At 35.6% G+C, this 22968-nt stretch overlaps 2 protein-coding genes across 3 annotated transcripts; both read right to left on the bottom strand.

The window, feature by feature from the left end:
• Positions 1-7171: 7171 nt before the first annotated feature.
• On the bottom strand, positions 7172-7721 carry LOC131074165 (cysteine-rich receptor-like protein kinase 26). Its single transcript, XM_059218893.1, has 2 exons — positions 7578-7721; positions 7172-7516 (listed from the first exon to the last, which is right to left on the bottom strand). Exons 1-2 carry the CDS (start codon positions 7719-7721, stop codon positions 7172-7174), a joined length of 489 nt encoding a protein of 162 aa, XP_059074876.1.
• A 6279-nt stretch (positions 7722-14000) lies between these two features.
• LOC131074143 (cysteine-rich receptor-like protein kinase 43) lies at positions 14001-21548 on the bottom strand. 2 transcript variants are annotated; one of them, XM_058010713.2, is made up of 7 exons: positions 20466-21548; positions 19597-19740; positions 19341-19483; positions 19047-19257; positions 18736-18970; positions 14873-15023; positions 14001-14777 (listed from the first exon to the last, which is right to left on the bottom strand). In XM_058010713.2, exons 1-7 carry the CDS (start codon positions 21289-21291, stop codon positions 14409-14411), a joined length of 2079 nt encoding a protein of 692 aa, XP_057866696.2. In that variant the 5' UTR covers positions 21292-21548; the 3' UTR covers positions 14001-14408. The 2 variants fall into 2 exon arrangements, with proteins under 2 accessions (XP_057866696.2, XP_059075585.1); XM_059219602.1 differs by having other exon boundaries at positions 19597-19735; positions 20466-20721.
• Between the last annotated feature and the right edge of the window lie 1420 nt (positions 21549-22968).

Raw genomic sequence — 22968 nt, 5'->3', positions numbered from 1 at the left:
GACACACTTTTAAGGATATAAAAATTAAGGACTCTTGAATATGAACCCTATTCCAAAATGACACAACCTGATTTGACTTAATGCTAATCAAATAAAACTCAACTTCACATATTCCACCATTTGTTCAATTAATAAGACATCCTTAAGAATAACCCATACCCCAAAATTAGCACTACCACCTATGATTGTACCTCCAAAGCATAAAGAGAAGGATTTAGCTTCTTTTTTCAACAAAGAGAAAATTCCATAGTAAAAAAATCTTCCTCTTCATTAGTGTGCCAAACAAATTGGCTCACAAGTTGCACCTATTGTTCTATAATAAGAATGCCAAAGAGGATTTGCAGATGTCCTTTAACATAATCAAAGACTCTAAATTTTTACCAAAATAGTTGGATGACGAACCTAGAGCATGTGCACTCTCCCTTATCACACTTGAACACAACATGAATGATAACGCCTCTTAGTATAACGATACACTATTTAGCCACTTCTTATGCCAAATTTTGTGTAGGAGAATTTTGCCCTTCACTGAAACTATCATGGTAGGTAGGAGATGTGCATTAGTCACAAGATCGTCATCATTATGATCAAAATTTTTGAAGATCGCGGTAAGTCTATTGGCAGCCTTGGACAACTACACCTTGGCATTAACCCCAATCACTCAAAACAATAATAAAATCCAGCAGTTGCAGGTACAAGTTTGATTTATGCACTAAAACTTCTAGCATAGATCAAGTCCAACGTCCCCATGGAAAGTGTCGACCTAATGGAAAGAGAAAATTCGCAGATTATCTTGGTCATTGGAACTTTAAGATCAACAATTTATCTTAGAATACAAAGAGGCGGAACATTGAAATAGTGGCTTCCACTGCATTCAACACAAGCAAGCACATGTCATCACCTTCGATATATGATGCTCCTCTCCATCACTAGCTTGTGGATTTTAGATGCTCTCTACCCAGCATTATATAGTTTGATAGTTAGAACTCATACTTGGGGCCACCCATATTTGGTAAGATTGCCATCAACACAACTAGTTGCTCCAATAGTCCATTTAAAATGTATGTGCTGAACTCTTACTAAGTCATATAATGCAATTTTTTGGCAGCCGCATTAATCAATTGGATTCCTTGTAACTTCAATCTCATCACATGCCTTATCCACCTCCAAGGTGTAGATCCATATCGACTCTACATTGTATTGAGCCCAAGATTGCAATAGCTGAAAGGGTAGCAAAAGCCAAGCTTAGAGCAGAGTGAGCTACATCGCAAAAACCCATACGCTTTTTTTCTTTTTCTCCAAATGAGTGCTCTCTACAATCTGACTCGAGATGGTAAAGTCACGTGTCTACTTTATACAAAATGGCGGTAACACTCAGAACTTAAAATTTCATATCACGAAACCCAAGTATCGCTCACTATTGGGAGCTCCTTAGGAATACCAAGAAAGATTGAGGTGGATGTGGATTTTGGCTTATCAATGAATCTTTGAGAGCCTTCTTCACACTGCCAGAAGCAAAAATTATCGCGCCCTTCCGATGATGTTGACCAAGAGTCTATTGTTCTCTTGGTGCTCAGAATAGGATATTAGATCAAACTGGATTTGGGGAGAATATCCAGAAAAATCAATGCTGATATTCTCTCTTATCACAAAATAATAGGCACAGAAAATGATCAAGCTCTAATACCATATAAGAAAATCTATTCAAAGATAAATGAAGCTACAAATAATTCAATAGAAAATAATAGTGGATTCTATAATGTAAGAGATTAAACTCTTATATAAGTGTTATGTATTTAAATGAAAAATAAAAAGCACGTTCTAATAATATGAGTTATTCTAACAACTCACATATCTTTAATTTCTTGTACAACTAATACTATACATTATCTTTTTATATTCTAACAAAACATAATAACAATATTATATTGTAATAATAATATTATATTGTTTGTCAACAACTTTATAGTTAATCTAAACACCTATGTGAACATTAATTCCTAACAATTTGGACTTCTTCTTATGCGTTGGCCCCTTGGATGTATCTGTGTCCATGGGATGCCAGTATAGCTATTGGCACTATACACTAGTGCATTCACTAGATGCTAGTACATTTAGAGGATGCCAGTGAGAAAATTGCTTTAGGATGAAGGTGTGAGAATTGGATGCCTACATGCACCCAAGATGATTAGTCTTGATAATTATCTTCCTACTCAAATAAAATGCATGAAATGAACTAAAAGTACAAAATGATTGGCCTACCTCATCCAGTGGCTCGTCTTGCTCCATGATAGTGCATAGCTCCTCAATGCAAGGTGGTTGGAACTCTCATTCGTGAGACATTTTGTCTATGGCTCTATAAAAATCAATGTGAAAATCCTCGCAATGAATAGTGATAATAACCCCTTTGAGGCCCACTCCTTGAGTATGTAGCTAAAATTTGAACAAAATTTTGAAAAAAAATTGTGGTGGTTCTAGCTCGTCTACCTTCCTGTTTTTCCCCTCTCAGCTAGGGGCAAAAAATGAGGGGCATATAATCGCACTTTATCAACATTTTCTTTCCGAACTTAGTAATGTTTTCTTGAGCATTCTTCTTGCTGAAGTAACTTCTTTCGATTTTGGCACAAATAATTTTCAATTTTGTAGTACTTGGATTTCCATGACCAATGGTGTAGTTTCTCACTAAGCACTAAAGGAACTACTCGCGTTCTCCTAGTTGACATCTATGACCTCTACAATATCATTTTTTGAGGTAATTATTGCATTTAATGCACTTAATATATTTAATGTTTTGTATCTTTCTAACTATTTTAGTGTAGTTGATCCTTCAAGACTATCAACTCACTATAGTGGGGGCAAAATGGAATGTCACAAATTTCACCCTGCATTAATTTTACACTTACTCATTGCACCTGGTGCATTTATTACAAAATTCATGAATAATATTTCATGATTCTGACTTCATGAATAACAAAGATGAAGCATTAGCGGATTGTAGTTTGAATTTGGAATGAAAGTGGCTAGACGAGAGCATGATGTGCAGACATCTCCATGGTGTGCATAAATCTTGTAATATTCAAATATTTAAACGAGCACATTTCATGGCAAAACCTTTTTGACATGTGTCCCATAGTGCAATCTCATCTGTAATAACTGTTCTCACCAATTCTAAGAAAACAAAACTCTATGTTTCTTTCTCATTCTAGACATTTGTACTTGGAAAATCTTTATCTCTCTCTACTCTTATAGAAAAGCTCTACCAAAATCTCATCACAATCTTGGCATTCAGAGCAACAACAAAGACTTCTCTTGAGTTACTATCATGTCCATTAACATAAGGGAGGAGCCACAACTACTTGTTTGTCTATTGATCTTGCATACTAGTTTTGTCTACTTGTTTATCTATTGCATCTTTTTTATTATCTACTAATCTCTAGTATTGTGGGTTTTCCTCCATAGAGAGGATTGTTTCTATCATGTGTCCTTATCAAATCTTTGATTTGGATATTTGTGAAGTTGGAAACATTGAAACTAGGGTTTGACTAAGGAAAAACCCTACATATCACCATCATTATTTTTGTCTATATGTGTGCATGTGGTGAGCAGGTCCAAGGAAGTAAGAGCTACATTCTAATGGCTTTTTGGACTCATTCTAGAATTTTACCGTAAGGAATACAGTGTTGCACATGGATGTCCTTGCAACACGCATGCTTCCAAGGCTAAAATCCTTCTCTATCTAGGATGAGTCTCCATGTTGTAAGCTTTATGTTTCTATGGTTTAAACATTTTTATCATTTTATACTTTCTAGATATTCATTATCTTGAATTTTCATTTATAATTTAGCATGGTTAGCATTCTTTTTTTAACTGTCTCTCCTAGCTCACCAAAATGCTAGTTCAGTGAGGTAGATGAAGGTCTTTTCTTCCTCAAGACGTCATTGTCTTGAGCATAGAAAATCCCATCCTCTACAATTTGATTTGCAGTTTTTATTATCAACCTAAGTGTTATTACTTATCTTTTTGAATATCTGAAATGCATCATCTAATTTAATATTCTTCAATTTAAAATATTAAATCAATTTAATATAGATTAACAAAACCCATTTAATCTTTATTAATCTAAATTACATCCTATGAAACCATCATTTTCATTTCCAATAGTATGAAAGAATAAATGTAATCTACCTTCTAAAAAAATTCCATCCAAATCTTATTGTAACTACGACGAAGAATCTCATTCTGTTTCTAAAAATAACCATTATATTAAAAACATTTTTCTTTATAGATATTAATAAATTGTAAAAGTAAAGAAATCCTTGAGGGCAGCAAATCTGAATCCTCTGCCTTATGGTACACTTGGTGCAACTTTCAGCAAGGCCCCAGCCAAATTTACTCCAGATTAGACAGGTTCTATGTTAATAAAAATTTCTTCTCCTTCTCCCCTAACCACTTGGGGAACTTGGTGGTTGTTCTGCCAGTAACCTTATTTGACCATTTCCCTATCATTGTTGTCATCAATACTAGGAACTCCATCCCTAATAGCAATCCTCTCAATAAGAAGTTTATCCTTAATACCTCCCTGCTAAATGACAAGGATGCCCTAACTGCCATTAAAATGGTTAGACTCTTTAACATGCACTCTCAACATCCCCAATCCCACACCCTCAGATGGAACAAAAATGTCTCCTCTTGGCAAAAACTATTCCAAACTATAGGCCAGAAGAAAGCCAAGGATCTCAGGCTTGTGGAAAAAACTCTCACTAATCGGCTCCACTCCTTGGAGCATGAAATACAATTACATCCTTCCTCCTTTGTCCTGGTGGAACAGGTAGCTCAGGCTAGAGACATTCTTAGGAAACATCAATAGGTCAAAATCAAGGGTGCCCTCATCAAAGCACATAATCATTGGCTCAAATTTGGAGATAAAGGCTCTAAAGTCTTCTTCAATCTCCTTAAACAAAAACAAAATAGAGAAAAAATTGACAGAATCATAGTTGAGGATAAGGAACTCCTAAACATCAATGAGATCAAAGATGCTTTTGAAATGTTTTATAAAACCCTCTTTACCTCGGAAGATAGTGAAGCCTCAAAAGAGGCTAGAAGTAGGTGCAGTAACATTATCCCAAAAAGAATCTCTGAGGCTGAAGCTCTTCCTCTCAAGACCAAAATCTCTATGATAGAAATTGTTGATGCCATTAAAGCCCTCAAGGATGATAAGGCCCCAGGCCCCGATGGACTTCTTGTTGAGTTTTACAAAACCAATATTGAGTGGGTCACCAAAGACCTTGATGACATATACACCGAAGCATTTGATAGTGGCACCCTTGGGGAGTCCATCAATAGGGGCATTGTTAAACTTATCCCAAAAGATGGGGACAAAGCCCTCATAAAAATCTGGAGGCCAATTACTCTCCTCAACGTTTCTTATAAAATCATGGCCAAAGCCCTAGCCTCTCGCCTTGAGAAGATCCTTCCCAAGTTCATCTGCTCTACCCAAATAGGATTCATTAAAGGAAGGTATATCTTGGAGAACCTTGTCACTAGTTGGGAATCTATGGAATGGGCCAAAACTTCAAACCAAGATACTGCCATGTTCCTTGTAGACTTTGAGAAGGCCTATGATAGGGTGGAATAGGACTTCATCCTCATGATGCTCAAAGTCTTTGGTTTCCCTAGCGAGTTCTATAAATATGTCCAAATTCTCCTCAAAGATGCCTCCGCTCTGGTTGAAGTTAATGGATCACTTTCCCAGTCTATTCCTCTTTCTAGATCCATTAGACAGGGTTGTCCCCTCGCCTCTGCTCTGTTTGTCATTGCCTTAGATGCCCTCTTTTACCTCCTAAGAGATGATACCCTATCCCCTAAAGTTCATGGCATTAAGATGTCAGATGACTCTGAATTGCTCAACATACAGTTTGCTGATGTAAGAAGCCTGAGACTATGCGGCACATCTTTTTTGACTGCATTTTTGCTAGAGAGGTCTGGCTGATGTTTGGAATTTCCATTACTAAACATGTTTGTACTCTTGATATTATTGTTGGCTTCATTCATGGCCTCAAGAAGGATGCTAACAAGTTTTGGCAAATTCTCTCTTCTTTCATACTTTGGTTTATTTGGAAGCTTAGAAATGAGAAAAAATTCCAAGGTACTAATAGGACTCTTACTCGGTTTTTTAAGAAACTCACACGTTATAAAATTGATGTGCAGGTATGTTTTTTGATGAATATTGAGAGGGAGAAGTTGTTGCGTTTCCTCAGGGATGGTTGGGCAACCATGTTCATATATGAGATCAAGGATGGCTTTGAATGGGCTAGAATTGCGGAGAACCAGACTACATTCGATGAGGCTCTAAAGAAACCAATCAAGGAACTTAGGGACAACAGAGGTCCCTACTTTGATAAGCTCGAAATGATTACCCAGGTCCTGGAGTGGAAGAAGGTGGTGTGGATGGAAGGGCCACAAGGATGGACAACATGGATGGAAAACCAGGATGAGATTCTGCAATAGGTGTCCAGTAGCCTCTAGTTGATGTATATGGTTCACTGTATATACTCTCTCTCATAACTCTTTTTTTTTTTTTTGTAGAAGGTTGTCTTTGTTCAGTCGGATAATCCCACTGGTTAATTGCTGAGGCTTTGCCTCCCATCCTCGTTTTTGTATAAACTCTCGTTATTTTGATCTCTCAATATTTAATATAAAAAAAAAGTAAAGAAATCCAGTAAAAGACATACAAAATTAATCATAACTTATCTATACTAATCACTAATAAAATAATCGACCTTTTTCTATATCAACTCTTAATCCCTATCACATGTTTCTCTTCTGCATTCACATTTAGTTGAATGTTTTGACATTAATATCCGGTCATTAGTGCTCTCTAATCGAGTTATGCAAACAAAAAAGTAAATGCTTTTTCTGCGCTACTTTTTGCTGCAAATTCAGCTTTACAAGAGATGATCTAACCCGAGCTAAATTGTTCCCAGACAGATTAGTTGGCCCGCAGTAAACTATAATAACACATGAAGTGCATATATACCATGACCACTCTGTAATCCATTTAGACGAGCGCAGACCGCTTTCCTGTGGCTAATCTCCTGCTATTTCCAGGTGAACTTGATAATTTAGGGTATGTGAATTCATCTAGCTTCAATTTCTGTAATGGAAGCTTCATTTACTGAACGAATCCCTGATGAAGATGACGTAGTTGCCCAGATATCTGGTATGTCATTCTCTTTTCATTTTCCTCAACCTCCCAGCTGGACTTCGATGTTGAAGCATGACTCTTGCTACTGCTTACAAAAGCAGGCTTAGAAGGATTTGGTAAGTTTGCATTACGGCGAGATAGCATCATAATAACATTAGACATAGCTGGACGAAGTGTTGCATCAGCTTGTACACACAAAAGTCCCACATGAATGCATCTCTGCTCCTGATTGACTTCTGATACCTTGAATTGTTTCCTCCATTGAATTGTTTCCATTCCTACATCACATATCCTTAAACCACAATAATCATGCTCCCAAACATTGAAAACGAACAGTTGATGCAAATGGGCTGCGGGAAATTTAGTCTCTTACCCATTCTAAGAGGCTATCCATTTGGGATGGAAAATTAATATCAGTGCTTTTCCTTCCTGTGACGATCTCAAGCACCTGCACTCCAAAACTGTAAACGTCTACTTTAACTGACAGCTTCCCTCGCATTACATACTCTGGTGCCATGTAGTCACTTCATTGAAATTGAAAATTGTTAAACCATCAAGTAAACTGGATTGGCGATAAAGCCTAGTATAGTAACTTGAGAAAGGGTTTGTTGCAGTCCTAAATAAAACAAAAACAAGAAACCAACTTATCAATTAAAAAGTTAATTTGTAAAAATGAAAAAATAAAAAAATTAATGCCTCGTTAAGTCCTGACTATTTCATGGTTGAAAATACATTTTATGCAGCCACATTCCTTATTATATACTTAAAAAATTAAGGACCGAAGTTTATTAGATAATACTGAAGCAAAGAACCAGGAGCTTGGCAGTTAAAGTTGAAGGATCTTTATGCTAAGCTGGAGCCATCTGAATTATTAAACTTACATATACGTTAGTTAAGAGAACCCAGAAATTGGACGCTTAATGTTGGACTGGTTGGCTTTTGCGTTTTGGGGTTTACTTTTTTTTTTGCAGTTGATTTTCAACCTTTGGCATTTTTTTGTTTCTTCTGTTTTTTGTGGTTCTTTGATGCAGATTTCCATATATTGTCTGTTATTGTATATTTTGTGTTTATAGCAGTCATTTGTTTTATGGGCATGTAAGTATTCATTTATTTTGTCTATGTCCTCGATTCATCAGATTTATGCAAGGATGGTGTGAGATTTTGTCAAGATCAAGGGCACAATGAAAAGTATAAAAATAGAGACAAAAGAATGACAAGAACAAACTATATTCTCATCAATATGAAAATGATCAACTGGATTCACCAATACAATGAATATAGGCCTGCTTATATAGGCAAGGCCATATGGATGTACGAGCACACAATCATGACATGTGGCTCAATGAGAAACAAGGGTAGGTAAGAAATACTAGGGGTAGGTAGGAGAAATAATATAATATTCCACAAGAGGTGGATGACCCACCGAATGTGGAGTGTAACAGCAAAATAAGACCACAAAAGGTGGAATTTCTCCTACAAGCTCTATCCCTATGTGCACACTTCCCTAAGTGTCTCAAATCCAAACTACGAAGAGATGCATTATCCTAAATTAACTTAAGTAAAGTGTAATAATATCCATAATGAATATTTATTTACACCAATAGATGGTTTTGATTCTATCTATGTATTGTTTTTAATTAGGTAAGCAGGGATTTTGAAAGGTTTCTGAATTATTTTACAAAAGAAAAAGATTAAGCATTAAGTCCAACAGAATGCCAACCAAGAGCAAGGAACAACAACAAAACAAACAAAAGCAAACCATCCTGAAATCAGAGTGGTCTAAAAAAAAATCCAAAGAATTTTGCTTGATTGCAATAGTAGGATCCTTCTCCCCAAGTCTAAGCTTCTTAGGACCAAGAGGAGACATGAAATTCCTAGCACATCCATCAGTTGGCCTCAAATTATTCTGTTCTTGAATTATCACCAGTTTTATGAACTCCCCGGCTCTTCCTTTTGAACTTGCCTTTGATATATTTATTGTTCTAACATGCAGTAATTATTGTTCAATTATGATAAAACTACGTTACCTGGGGACACGTCCCTAGGCTAAAATCCCCCGTCCCTACACCGAGGACGTTTCGGGGACTTGGGGATGACTAAGGGACATCCCCTCACTGTCCCCAAAATTGCAAAATCTATGGGAAACATCCCAGAAACTTGGGGACGGCAGTGATTCTCAAAGGGGACGTCTCCCCATCCCCAATATGGTTGGGGACATCTGTGATATCCCCTAACCATCCCGAGGATGACCAGTCGTCCCTATTTTCCCAACACATTTCAAAGAAAAAAAAAACAAGAAGACTCAAATGCTCAAAAAAAAATATTTTCTAATTTTATTATAGCTCTATAAAACTGGATTTTCACTAATATGATGGGTAAACATGTCCGAATCACTTCCAAAAGCACTTAAAAATAATGAGCAGCAACATGGTAATAAATTCCACAAACACATAGAACTCAGTAGTGCATAAAAAAGTGGTGGACTTTTCACTGATATGAAAGGTATACGGGTCTAAATCATAACCAAAAGTACTATTGAGTAAATCTGTGGACCCTAATGAGGAGAGGTTTGAAACATACAAAGAGAAGAGCTTAAAACTACATCAACAATTCAAGAAGCCTACGCGATTTAGAAGAAAATATGAAAATAAGTTGAACCTTTTGCAGAGAGCATGGGAATATCTAAGGAAACAGTCCGAAAAGCAAGAGAGGAGAATACTCTCTCTGAGGAGCACACTATGAAGAAGGAGAGTAAACCAGAAGCATCTAAGCCTAAGCCAAGGCAAACCAGAAGCACAACTCCCTCCTCCAGTCCTACAAAGCCTGCAAGAAAATCAAAACCATCAGTCAAACCATTCGGTGAAGGAAAGAGGAAGAGAGGGCAAACTAGAGTATTCATTCCCATAGATGATGAAGAAACTGGATTTGATGAGACAGTCAAGGAGGTTAAAGCCAAAGCTGCTAAGGTCACCATAAATTCAAAAGAGAAGCTATTCGAAAAGAAATCTAAGCCATCTAAAATTAATGAGGCATTAAAGAAAGGTAAACTTGAAGTTATTCCTCCCATGTCTTTGAATGAGATAGTCAATGAGGTTGTGAAGAATGGTAACTTGAAGCCATTATCATAATTGTATGGAAAATTTGATGAATCTGGGAAAATAAGTTTAGAAGAAGCAACTATAGAGTACTTGAATGTATATAGTAAAGCTCTAATTGAACTAATGACAGTCATACCCAAGAGCTTGTATGAAATTTTGGATGCTAGGAGACAAACAACAAATAAGGAAGATGAGGGATTGAAGGAACATGTACTAATGAACTTATGTTCAGTTATTTCTAAGGAGGAGATAGATACATTACTTAAATTAGACAAGAATGATTTCGAGAGTAAGTACAGAGTAAATAAATATAATGATTGGAAAAATTGATGAAGTTGCAAAGGAAACTGAGAAAATTTGGACAAATTTTCTGCTAGAAAAGGACAAGAATAATATCATCCGGAAGAGCAAAACATGCCATCACAAGCTGAGCAGAGATTGGATGATACTTTTGTCCTGAAAGTTTAGACTATTGAGCCAGTCGAGGTTAATGTGCAAGAAGAAGTTAGAGTTGAGGATGAAGAGGGTGTAGGAAAAGCAGATGAAGGAAAGGACAAGGTTTTTAACCCTCTGGTTCCTAAGAAGAAGCAGAAAAGGAGAAGGTGGAGGTGGAGGTTGAAGTTAAGACTAAAGCAAGAGACACTACAAAGGCAATAAAGGCCAAGCAATTCATTGATGATTTTGAATTTATTCAAGGTTGGATTAATCTTGCCTCTCTGTCCCCCATTCAGAAGCTTCAACTAGCATCATTTGCTCAAGCAAAGGCCAGTGAGGATCTTTTGAAGTCACACATAGAGGACAATATGTTGCTCACCATGGCAACTGGTATTTTGGAGAAATTAATGCCTTTATTTTAGAAGGATTCTTAAGACACTCCATTCGGGCAGTTGAAGACTCTAATAAACTTTGTGGACAGTCACTTTCAATCTTTTGAAAAATCTGCTGAGAAGAAGGTCTGAAAGGAATTTGATGCAAAGAGGCTCCAAACCTTGAAAAAAATGATTGCAAAAGATAGAGTCACTTTAGATGCCTGTGTGAAGAGCATGAAGAATGCATTATCTAAAGGAGGCAATATGTACAAATCATGCCTATCTTTGAAGAAATTCACTGAAATCTAAGGATCATGAGGATGAGCTTGCACGCATATCTCAGTTGGTTGACCCTCTGTTAGTTTCTTTGAGTAGTCATGAAGATCAAGTGACATCACTACTTGAGAAAATTAGAAGCTTGAATCATGACAAGGATAGAATAACTAGAAGAGTTGGAGAACTTCGAAATTGGATCACTCCTAAGTTAGATATTATGCTCGTTGCCTTGAAGGATTCTCAACATGCTCTAGCAAACAATGATCCGACAGACCTAAAGCCAGCAGAAGCCCAAGCTTATCTTTGCAGTGGTCTGATAACAATTTTGGAGAGCTTGAAGAAGGGCTAGGATAGTGACTTGGACACATTAAAGAATTCCTATGCAGATATCTTCAAATTTTTGTGAGTATGTAAGGATTGTGTGTATATATGTAAATAACATTTTTTGCTTGAATTTTTGGCTTTTGGAACCCTACGTTTTCCATTGATGTCAAAGGGGGAGTGTAGAGGAGAGAAAAATGTTGATCTTAGGAGGAGTTGTTGATTTTTGGAGTCTAGTAGTTAGGATTTTTGTTGCAGTGTATATATTTTGGTTTTGGTCCGACACAATCATTTTTCACTAAGTGTTGCCATCAATGCCAAAGGGGAAAATTGTTGGCAAGAGACACGACGTTGTTGTTCAGAGGTTGTCATTGATGGCAACCTGAGTCACATATCCAATCTGTAATTCATGATTAATTCATACCGGAAGACATTTAAGTTTGGTGAGGTTTGGTGGGATAGAATAGGATATTCAATAATGTTTAGCAATTTGGTTGGCGATTCATTTGTGTTGCATGTTTGGTGTTGCAGATCTCAAAGAAGCATCATGGAGGTGTAATCTACCTTATTCTAGGTTTGTGGTATTCAGTGATGATTGTCGAGTGAGTTGGAAGGTTCGATTTACAAGTTTTTGGTTAGAACAATGTTCATTGGTAGTAACGTGTGGATATTTGTTGTGCAGATTATGCGAAGTAATTTTGATAATTATTTGTTTGTTCGAGGATGTTGAGCCGCTATGTGGGAAGCATGTGGAAAATTTGTTTTGGTCTACATGATTGTTTTGGATCAGATTAAGCCGACTTGGGTAACACGTTTCATTTGCGTGTTATGCATTTTTGCGCTAACATAATTTGATGTTGCGGATATAAAAGGGCGGTTGATATAATCATTTTTTATATCGGTAGTTATGTGTGAAGTGTGTATGAGTGATTGTGTGTAGTTTCACGTGTGAAATTGAAATATTAGAGCTCCAAAATATAGCAGAATATCATATCAGAACAGTGTAACATAGCAGAGAAAGATAATGTATTTTGTGCTTAATCAGAATTGTTTTTGGCATTTGTAGATGTTGTTTATTAGTCCAGACATTCCAATTATTATATGTGATCATTTGTAAGACAGTGAGTTTTTCGAGGTTGTAGCTCTTATTGTAACTTGAGCAATGAGCGCTAGGCAATATGCCTGAATGCATGTGCATTCCCCTTATGTAATATTTGTATACTTCTGCAGAGTACATTGATATTGTGGGTCTCATCCCCACTATGTTTTTTCCCTTAATCGGATTTCCACGTAAAAATCTTGGTGTTATGGTGTTGTTGCTAATTGCTTTGTGTTTCTGCATCTTTTGTTCATTCATTTGCATTAGGTGGTTTAAAGGACAAATTAACAAAGTTAAAAACTACAGAACACTAATTCACCCCCCTCTCAATGTTCCTTGATTCCAACAATTGCATCTTTTTTATTATCTACTAATCTCTAATACTATGGCTTTTCCTCCATAGAGAGGATTGTTTCTATTACATATGTGTCTTTCAAATCTTTTATTTGGATGTTTGTGAAGTTGGAAACATTGAAACTAGGGTTTGATTAAGGAAAACCCCTACGTAGCACCATCATTATTTTTGTCTCCATGTGTGCAAGTGGTGAATAGGTCCAAGGAGGTAAGAGCAACATTCTAAAGGTTTTTTGGACTCATTCTAGAATTTTACCGTAAGGAATACATTGTGGCACATGGATGTCCTTGCAACATGCATGCTTCCAAGGCTAAAACCCTTCTCTATCTAGTAGATGAGTCTCCATGTTGTAATCTTTATGTTTCTACGATTTAAACATTTTTATCATTTTATACTATCTAGATATTATCTTGAATTTTCATTTATAATTTAGTGTAGTTAGCATTTGTTTGTTAACATTGTCTCTCCTAGCTCACCATAATGCTAGTTAAGTGAGGTAGATGAAGGCCTTTTATTCCTCGAGACCTCATTGTCTTGAGCAGAGAAAATCCCCTCTACAATTTGATCTACAGTTTTTATTATCAACCTAAGTGTTATTACCTATCTTATTGAATATCTGAAGTACATCATCTAATTTAATATTCTTCAATCTAAAATATTATATCAATTTAATTTACATAAACTAAACCCATTTAATCTTTATTAATCTAAATTACATCCTATGAAACCATCATTTTCCTTTTCAATTGTATGAAAAGATCAATGTAATCCACCTTTTTTAAAAATCCATTCAATCTTATTATAATAATAACAACAAAGAAATCTCATTCTCTTTCTCAAAAAACCATTATATTAAAAACTTTTTTTAAAAACTTTTTTCTTTCATACATAAAAAATTGTAAAAATAAAGAAACCCAGTAAAGACATCCCAATCCTGACCACATTTAGTTGCATGTTTTGACATTAATATCCAGTCATTAGTGCTGTTTAATCGAGTTATGCAAATAAAAAGGTCAATGCTTTTTCTGCGCTACTTTTTGCTGCAAATTCAGCTTTACAAGAGTTGATCTAACCCGAGCTAAATTGTTCCCAGACAGATTCGTTGGCCCGCAGTAAACTATAATTACACACGAAGTGCATATATACCATGACCACTCTGTAATCCATTTAGACGAGCGCAGACCGCTTTCCTGTGGTTAACCTCCTGCTGTTTCCAGGTGAACTTGATAATTTAGGGTATGTGAATTCATCTAGCTTCAATTTCTGTAATGGAAGCTTCATTTACTGAACGAATCCCTGATGAAGATGACGTAGTTGCCCCAGATGTCTGGTATGTTATTCTCTTTTCATTCTCCTCAACCTCCCAGCTGGACTTCGATGTTGAAGCATGACTCTTGCTACTGCTTACAAAAGCAGGCTTAGAAGGATTTGACAATTTGGCATTACGGCGAGAGAGCATCATAATAACATTAGACATAGCTGGACGAAGTGTTGCATCAGCTTGTACACACAAAAGCCCCACATGAATGCATCTTAATGCCTGCTCCTGATTGAATTCTGATACCTTTGAATGCAACAAACTCAGCCCATTTCCTCCATTGAATTGTTTCCATGCCTACATCACATATCATTAAACCACAATAATCATGCTCCCAAACATTGAAAACTAACAGTTGATGCAAATGGGCTGCGGGAAATTTAGTCTCTTACCCATTCTAAGAGGCTATCCATTTGGTATGGAAAATTAATATCAGTGCTTTTCCTTCCAGTGACGATCTCAAGCACCAGCACTCCAAAACTGTAAACGTCTACTTTAACTGACAGCTTCCCTCGCATTACATACTCTGGTGCCATGTAGCCACTTCATTGAAATTGAAATTGTTAAAGCATCAAGTAAACTGGATTGGCGATAAAGCTTAGTATAGTAACTTGAGAAAGGGTTTGTTGCAGTCCTAAATAGAACAAAAACAAAAAACCGACTTATCAATTAAAAAGTTAGTTTATTTGAGAAAATAAAAAAATATTAACTGAGATGCACCTCGTTAAGTCCTGACTATTTTTATGGTTGAAAATGAATTTGATGCAGCCACATTCGTTATTATATCCTTAAAAAATTAACGACCGAAATTTGTTACATAATACTGAAGCAGAGTGGTTAGGCAGTTAAAGTTGTAGGCCCTTTATGCCAATTTGGAGCCATGTGAATTATAAAATTTACATATACGTTAGTGAAGAGAACCCAAAAATTGGAGGCTTAATGCCGGATTGGTTAGCCTTTGAGATTTGGGGTTCATTTTTCTCTGCTGTTGATTTTCAAACTGAGACATTTTTTTTTTGTTTCTTCTGTTTTTTTGTGGTTCTTTGATGCAGATTTGCATATATTTTGTGTGTATGTTATTGTATATTTTGTGTTTATAGCAGTCATTTGTTTTATGGGCATATTGGTATTCATTTATTTTGTGTATATGTCACCGACTCACCAGATCTAGTGGTGGCAAAAGTTTTGCCAAGATGGTTAAGAATTCATGTATTGTTTTCAATTAGGTAAGCAGGGATTTTCAAAGGGTCCTGATCCCTTTTACAAAAGAGAAGGATTAAAAAGAGAAGGATTAGGCATTGAGTCTAGCAGAACACCAACCAACAGTAACGAACAACAACAAGACAATTAAAGGCACAATAACACTAAAAGCAAACAAATCAGCCTGATGTCAGGGTGGTTTAAAAGAATGATCCAAAGCACTTTGCTTGATTGCAGCAGTAAGATCCTTCACCCCAAGTCTAAGCTTCTTAGGATCAAGAGGAGACATGAAATCCCTGCCACATCCTTCAATCAGCCTCAAATCATTATCTGTTCTGAACTATCAGCAGTTTTATGAACCTCCTGAAAGGTGGGAATAGGCTCCTCCTTTTGAGCCTGCCTTTTATCCATGTACTGTTCTAGCATGCAGTAAATATTTTTAAATTATGATAAACAGTTATGACTGGAATTATGAATCAGAACGGCCAAACTCTTTACAAAGAATGAAAAAAAACAGAAACTGGAATATACAGTAATTTGTTGCCCCTGTTGTGAAAATGTTCCTTCCATAGGATGGATTTCTTTCAGGTCTGTTGCTTTGTGGTTTGGGATGATTGATCAGAAATAATTGGATGGCGAAATGAAGCATAGTGAACAATTTTCTCTCATTCTTTACTAGCTAGTTGCTGATTTTGGTAATAGTTTCCAGGTTTTCCAGTAAGCCTGTCTGGTTTTTATCACTTTGTTGGAATACAGTTCAGGATTTTTTTGATAGTGTTGTCCCAGGAGATCAATAGTTGGTTGTGTGCGCCTAGGATTTGTTTGATAGTTTTGTTCCAGGAGAACAATATTTGTACTAGCTAGTAGCTGATTTGGGTAATAATCTTTAGGTTTTCCAGGAAACCTGTGTGGTTTTTATCACTTTGTTGGAGTACAGTTTAGCATTTTTTTAGGTAGTTTTGTTCCAGAAGATCAATAGTTGGTTGTGCGTCTAGGATTTGTTTGATAGTTTGGTTCCAGGGGAACAATATTTGTTTTTTAGTGTGGAGGATTCAAATTGTGTTGGAACACGGTTTAGGATTTTGTTTGATAATTTGATTGCAGGAGAACATATTTGGTTGTGTGGAGGATTCTCTGACAGCCTGTAGAAGGAATAAGAAAATCTATTCCTAGTGTCTACACCGAAATTTTAATAGCTTTCCACTCTGCTTTTTTCTATCCAAAAGCCATAGTAGTACTTTGTAGAATATTATGGGCCTAGGATATTTGAGGTTGCCCCAGTGCGTGCCTGTTTGTTGAAATTCTTTTGGATGAAATGCCTGTGCATTTTTTTTTTAACAACGTAAGGAAGCATATATCACGATCCATCTTCAGGGTAATTTGCTTTGTATGTCAAGAGTACTTTGAATAACTGAGAAGCATCAGCAATAGCATCCATATTTAACTAAGATTAAGTAGCTATGTGCTCTAACTCAGAGATTTGCATACTGGGGTTTTCTTGTGTTTTTTCACTTCTAAAAATTTAATTGATGGAGATTCCTTGCTGATATATTACTCCATTTGGGTTTTTTCTTAATGCAGAGACTGGCCAAAACCCTCTACAATGGCCATTAATCACGAATCACTTTCGGGCTTGTATGTGTGAGAATGCATTTTAATTTTGCGGAATATTTATAGGCCGGAAATTGGATTATTTTGTTCTATATTCTATAAACAGAAGCTAAGCCAGGAAATGCTCAAGCGGGAGAGATTCCGAAACTGCGGGTGCGCAATGAGCTATGTAGCATTTGAGGAGAAATGCTGGATGCTTGTCCATAGACAATATATGGATCCTTAAGCAATCTGATTGTTTCTTGGGGATGAAAAGGCCTCCCTTTAGATGGGTGTTTGTAACATTCCCTGAAGTTTGTTATCAAGAAAAACCTTTAAAGTTTAGTGATTGATTTGCGAAGATATCCAATAAATTGATAGACAAGAAATTAGAACAGCAGATTTACAAATAACCAGATTTGAATCCTAATGAACAAACATTATAAATATATATATTACTTCATCAAATTCTGAGGCTAACCCTTAATCCAACCTACTTAAACAATACAAGGAGACTAATTTATACAGATTGCAACCTAAAAAACAGTACGCTGCTACTACAAGGGGAAAGCTTTAAAAGCTTTAAAAGCTTTAAAACAATAAAACTGTTCATGTTATTTTCCTTTAAAATAATAAACTTAAAGCATAAAACAAAAGCCTAAATATGGAACTTGTACACGAGCTTCACACACATCATTTAATATTTATCAACAATTTCTATGTTTGAAGTTGATAATAGTAGATGCCATCAACATTATCAAGAGTGAGTTTTACTGGCAATACTGAAATTATATTGTAAGTAGAGAACAAAATTAGAGGAGATGCGGAGTTTTATTAACACCACACTTTTAGTTAAGTTCATACTTTCACAGTGTAGTTGTGTTTATTTAAGGTCTTTCCTGTATTTTAAAAATAGATATAGAATACAAAATTAATATGTATGTTCAGGTTAATGGCTGAGAGTCTGTCATAGATGCTAAATGATCCCACTTCCATTGCCGTTTAGTGGACGATTTGATCCAGTTATGGATCTATTATAAGGAATTGAGAGAAGTTAAACAGAGATCTATTCAGTTAAGTAGATATCTCTTTGCAGATATGTCTATACATGGTTTGCAGAGTTGTCTATACATGGTTTATTTCTATTTCTATTTCTATTTTGCAAATTGTTTTAACAATTAATAGGATATAAATATCTGTACTTATCAGTCATCCAACAATACCTTTTAGTGTTTTTAACTTTTTACTAATTATTTAGAACCAACATATATTAAACCTACAATTTACATTTCAAACACATATATTATTTACAACAAGAATTTATAATTATTTGCAAATGGAAAATAATTGATGCATAATTATAGTTATTATATAAAAATAAATAAATTTCAAACTTCAAATGCTTATAACCATTATCAATCAAAATCTTAAAAAAGGTAGAGTCCATTATCATCATGATGCTTACTATGTGCCTGCAACTCTTGTATGAATATGTGTCTCATCTTCAGAGAAAAATCTTGCCAAGCCAAAGTCAGCTATTTTTGGATTGAGTTTGTGGTCAAGCAGAATGTTGCTTGCCTTAATATCTCTATGAATGATTCGCACATGTGAATCCTCATGAAGGTAGAGAAGCCCACGAGCAATTCCAAAGATGATGTTATAACGCTTTTGCCAGTCTAGCTCTCTGCACTTCTCTGGATCTGTAATGCCAATTTTTTAAACATCAGTCACCTCTTCATCTTTTCCAGGGCAAAATAAGATATTATGATTACTTACCAAAGAGAAATTTGTCCAAACTTTTGTTAGGAAAATACTCGTAAACAAGCAACCTTTCATTTTCCTCCATGCAACATCCCAACAACTTTGCAAGGTTTCGGTGCTGAACATTGGCCACCAATTTCACTTCATTCATAAATTCTCTTTTGCCTTGTGTAGATCTGGCAGAAAGTTTCTTCACTGCTATCAAATTTCCATCTCTAGTTATCCCCTGAAACATAATAAACAGACTTAGTGCTCCCCATGTGTTGTTAAACAAACTCTACTTTAGACCAGATTAAACTGTCAGCCTACCTTGTACACAGCACCAAACCCTCCTTCTCCAAGCTTCTTGTTGTCATGAAAATTTTCTGTGGCTTCTATCAATGCTTGTAAGCTAAAGATAAACTGATGCTCTTGCATAAGTAACTCAGATACAGGGGATAATTCACGCCTTTCTGTAGCATTAGAAAGCAGTAAGAGAAAAATGGGTAAGCTTAGAGTATTTGTCACACCAAAAGCACCACAACAAAAATAATATTGAAGTAGAAATGGATTTCAGACGCAACACCTTGGTTGGGTGTAGCAGTAGTTATTGCCTTCCCAAAAATGTCAGATTTAACTGCTTTTCTCCATACAATCAGACAAATAAGTAGCGCCAGAGTGCTGCCTCCCACGCAACCTAAAACTATTGGTAATGTTTTTGAGGACTTCTCTGTACAATACAGTTCAGTAATTAGAATTGTGGCACTATAATATCTTCAAAGATAAACATTAAAAGAAGATAATTGAGTTGGTTCAAATCACGTTGGTGAATTACATCTCACAACCGTAACATCTTTCTGATAGCTGCAAACAAAAACATAAAATAAAATATAGAAGACATACATTTTCAATATCTTATTATAAAAAAAAACTATTGTGTATGTCAATAACAAGTTAAGCTGCTGACTCAAGAATGGCTTTGACATCTAAAAGATTACCCTAACCCTTCAATCTTGTATCAAATATAAAATAAAAATATTATAAAAAGAACTCAAACATTTTTTTATTGAGAAAAAATGTAAAGAAGGTAGCTATTGGTTTATTTTAAATTCTAGATTTAGTTTATATTAAACTTTGACTGAAGATACTCTGTTTTTTTTTTTACTTTAAAATGATGAAGTATGACATTACCGGTCTTTTTTTTACAATTATTCTTTTGAAATTATCTACTGTTACACTGTTAATTCTCAATAATTTAAGATTAACCTCCTAATTTACAAAGAGAAAAGAAAGAGAGATATCTCATGTAGTATGGAATGTGACCTGAAATACATCAATACAAAATCTTTACACAGTTATCTATTCAGAAACTGTTTCATATTACACTAAAAACTCCCGTGAACTTGATCTAAACCCTAACATGAAAAAGGGAAGAGATAGAGAAGTAGCTCATACTTTTTGATGTGGGAAGCAGGGGAGGTGAGGAAATAGTTGGAGTATTTCCCTCTGGGGAGTGAGAAGGCGACTGAGCAGAGGAAAAAAATGAGTAAATTTCATATCTTGCCATGCAGCTGCCATACCTAACCTGAGCTCCTTGTTTTGTAGAATACTCCAACCGTGGCCTTGCTGTAGCCAAGCATTTTCTGCAATTGTGTATTGATATATCCCTCCAACACTGAACTAAACCATATAACTTTCCTGAAGCAGAGTAGTTCGCTGATCCCGCAGCGAAACCCTTATTTTGAGGGATGTAAGCTTTGTTTGACAGATCCGACAGAAGGGTAGTGATTGCCGAGTGGAAAACGTTCATATCGCTGTCGATATCGTTCCCGCTCGTCATAACAACTCCATCAGTATCTAGTATTGAAATGAAATTAGAACTGCCATAGCGCAAGAAGCAGTCATCCAACCATAATTTCCCGTCCATCTTATTGGAGCAAAGCTCTTTAATACTGTTATTTGCTTCCTGGACACAGTTTGAGCAACTCACTGGTGTTATATTTCCAGTACACTGTAGCAAACCATAGACCTTATTGGGAGATTGGCCATGGGAAGAAGTGTTAAACCCTGAACTTTGAGGTGCATTTTGAAACAGATCATTGATAACTAGATTCAAGTTTCTGGAATAACTGCTGCCATTGGGGAAAGTTGAGGATTTATCACATGTGTGAGATATATAGGTACAAGTGACTGAAAGAAAATTCATTAGAAACAGGAAAAGGAGGATTGAAAGAGAAGCTGATCTTTTGTAAGGAACAAAAGGGAAAGATTTGTACTTCATCTTGTTCTATCTCTTTTACCTCTGAACCCATTTGATATTGCCCAAGGTCTCAGAGGTTACAGGGTTTGAATGCGGCGAGAATTTCCAATGTCAATTGAAGTCAGGTGTAAACGTCAACGCTCAGCATTGAATAAAATGGAAACGGGCTGTTGTTATAAGCCCACTGTCACGACCTGATTTTCAAATTGCAATTCAATGTCAATAGAAGTCAGGAGTAAACGTCACGGCTGAGCGTTGAATAAAATGGACACGGATTGTTGTAAGTGTTGGAAGTGGATTGACTCTGAGAGGGGGGGTGAATCAGAGTCAATAATCAATTTAACTCTCTTTAATTTTTTCTTACTTTGGAAAACTCTTTTAACACACATATGACACCCTAACTTGTATCGAAGCATGTATTTCTGATTAAACAATATATATAATTGAGTAATCTTGATATGCTTCTTATTGAACTTGTCAAAGCATCAAATTATGACTGGTAGAATTAATTAAAAAACAAAGTGACCAGCATAAAGAATTAAAATTTTGTAGAACAACAATGAAGCATAAATAAATGTATCAGAGCATTCATCTAATGGAACACATAAAGTGGATTAGCACACAACACAGATTTTCATGAGTGGAAAACCCTCTTGGGGTAGAAAAACCACTCGATAAAAGAATATTTTATTATCTCAAGAAGCACCCACTCCTTACACTGTATTTAGAAGTCTCAAACTTCAAGGAGCACCGACCCCTATGTCACAAATGATATCAAGAAAATATCTCCAATTACGAGCACTGATAAATTCAGAAGTGCATCATATTATGCAACTCTCAACTTGTCAATCACTGAACAAGATTAATACAAAAGATGGTCTATCACCGCCATCTCTATTTTTTATTTTTTTTTGTTACACCCTGTTATATTCAAGAGATCTATCCTTCATCAAGCAAAACCAACTAACAAAACTTCTTCCTTGACCACGCTCCAAAATCAGGTTCCCAAACTGTAATACGGGTTTTATAGAACTGAATCACAACCGGAATAAAACTGTTTTGTGTGTTCATCCTTGAGTAGGGTTACCAAACCCTAACTTAGGTTGGACTTAATAAAAATTTATCACCAAAATAAATGTACTGCATAGGATCTCTTTAGAAATACTTCTTTCCTTTTCCCAATTTTTGTTTCAAAAAAAAATTACTTGTGATTATTTCTTTGGAAGAATATAGTAGCAAGAAAGATATTTTTAATCTTTGCATTTTTGATAACTGGAAAAATACTCGGGACCATCTTTTTCATTTTTTTAAAAATAGAAGAGTAAACACTTTTATCTTTCTATTTTTTTTTCTTCTTTCACTTCCATTTTACTTTTTACCCTTCATGGTTTGACAAGAGAAAACACTTTTATCTTTCTTTCTTTTTTCTTTCACTTCCTTTTTTACTTTTTACCCCTCACGGTTTCACAAAACATACTGCAAAAATAACAATTTGACAATTTGATGCTAAAACAATTGCGAGAAATCCCCACAAAATTAGCCATAAAATATTACCATCTGAAGCATTCATACCTGTAGATTATTAAATCAAAAAATACCACAATGCGAATTTGAAGAACCACTGGTCACTGAACCTACCTTCTTCTCTTCCACAAAAAAGTTTCACTATCAATGAATACCAAAAATTAATCTGCTTAC

This window comes from Cryptomeria japonica, chromosome 4 (genome assembly GCF_030272615.1).
Source record: "Cryptomeria japonica chromosome 4, Sugi_1.0, whole genome shotgun sequence".
NCBI classification, from domain to species: domain Eukaryota; kingdom Viridiplantae; phylum Streptophyta; class Pinopsida; order Cupressales; family Cupressaceae; genus Cryptomeria; species Cryptomeria japonica.
Note: the sequence above shows the minus strand (reverse complement) of the source record. Positions and strands in the feature narration are given on the sequence as shown.

Coding starts and splice junctions, on each gene's coding strand:
- LOC131074165 (XM_059218893.1), bottom strand. CDS start 7,721: ATGGCACCAGAGTATGTAATGCGAGGGAAGCTGTCAGTTAAAGTAGAC. Junction 7,517..7,577: donor TGGATAGCCTCTTAGAATGG/GTAAGAGACTAA, acceptor AATGTTTGGGAG/CATGATTATTGTGGTTTAAG.
- LOC131074143 (XM_058010713.2), bottom strand. CDS start 21,291: ATGAAGTACAAATCTTTCCCTTTTGTTCCTTACAAAAGATCAGCTTCT. Junction 19,484..19,596: donor TACTGCTACACCCAACCAAG/GTGTTGCGTCTG, acceptor CTAATGCTACAG/AAAGGCGTGAATTATCCCCT. Junction 14,778..14,872: donor TGGATAGCCTCTTAGAATGG/GTAAGAGACTAA, acceptor TATGTGATGTAG/GCATGGAAACAATTCAATGG.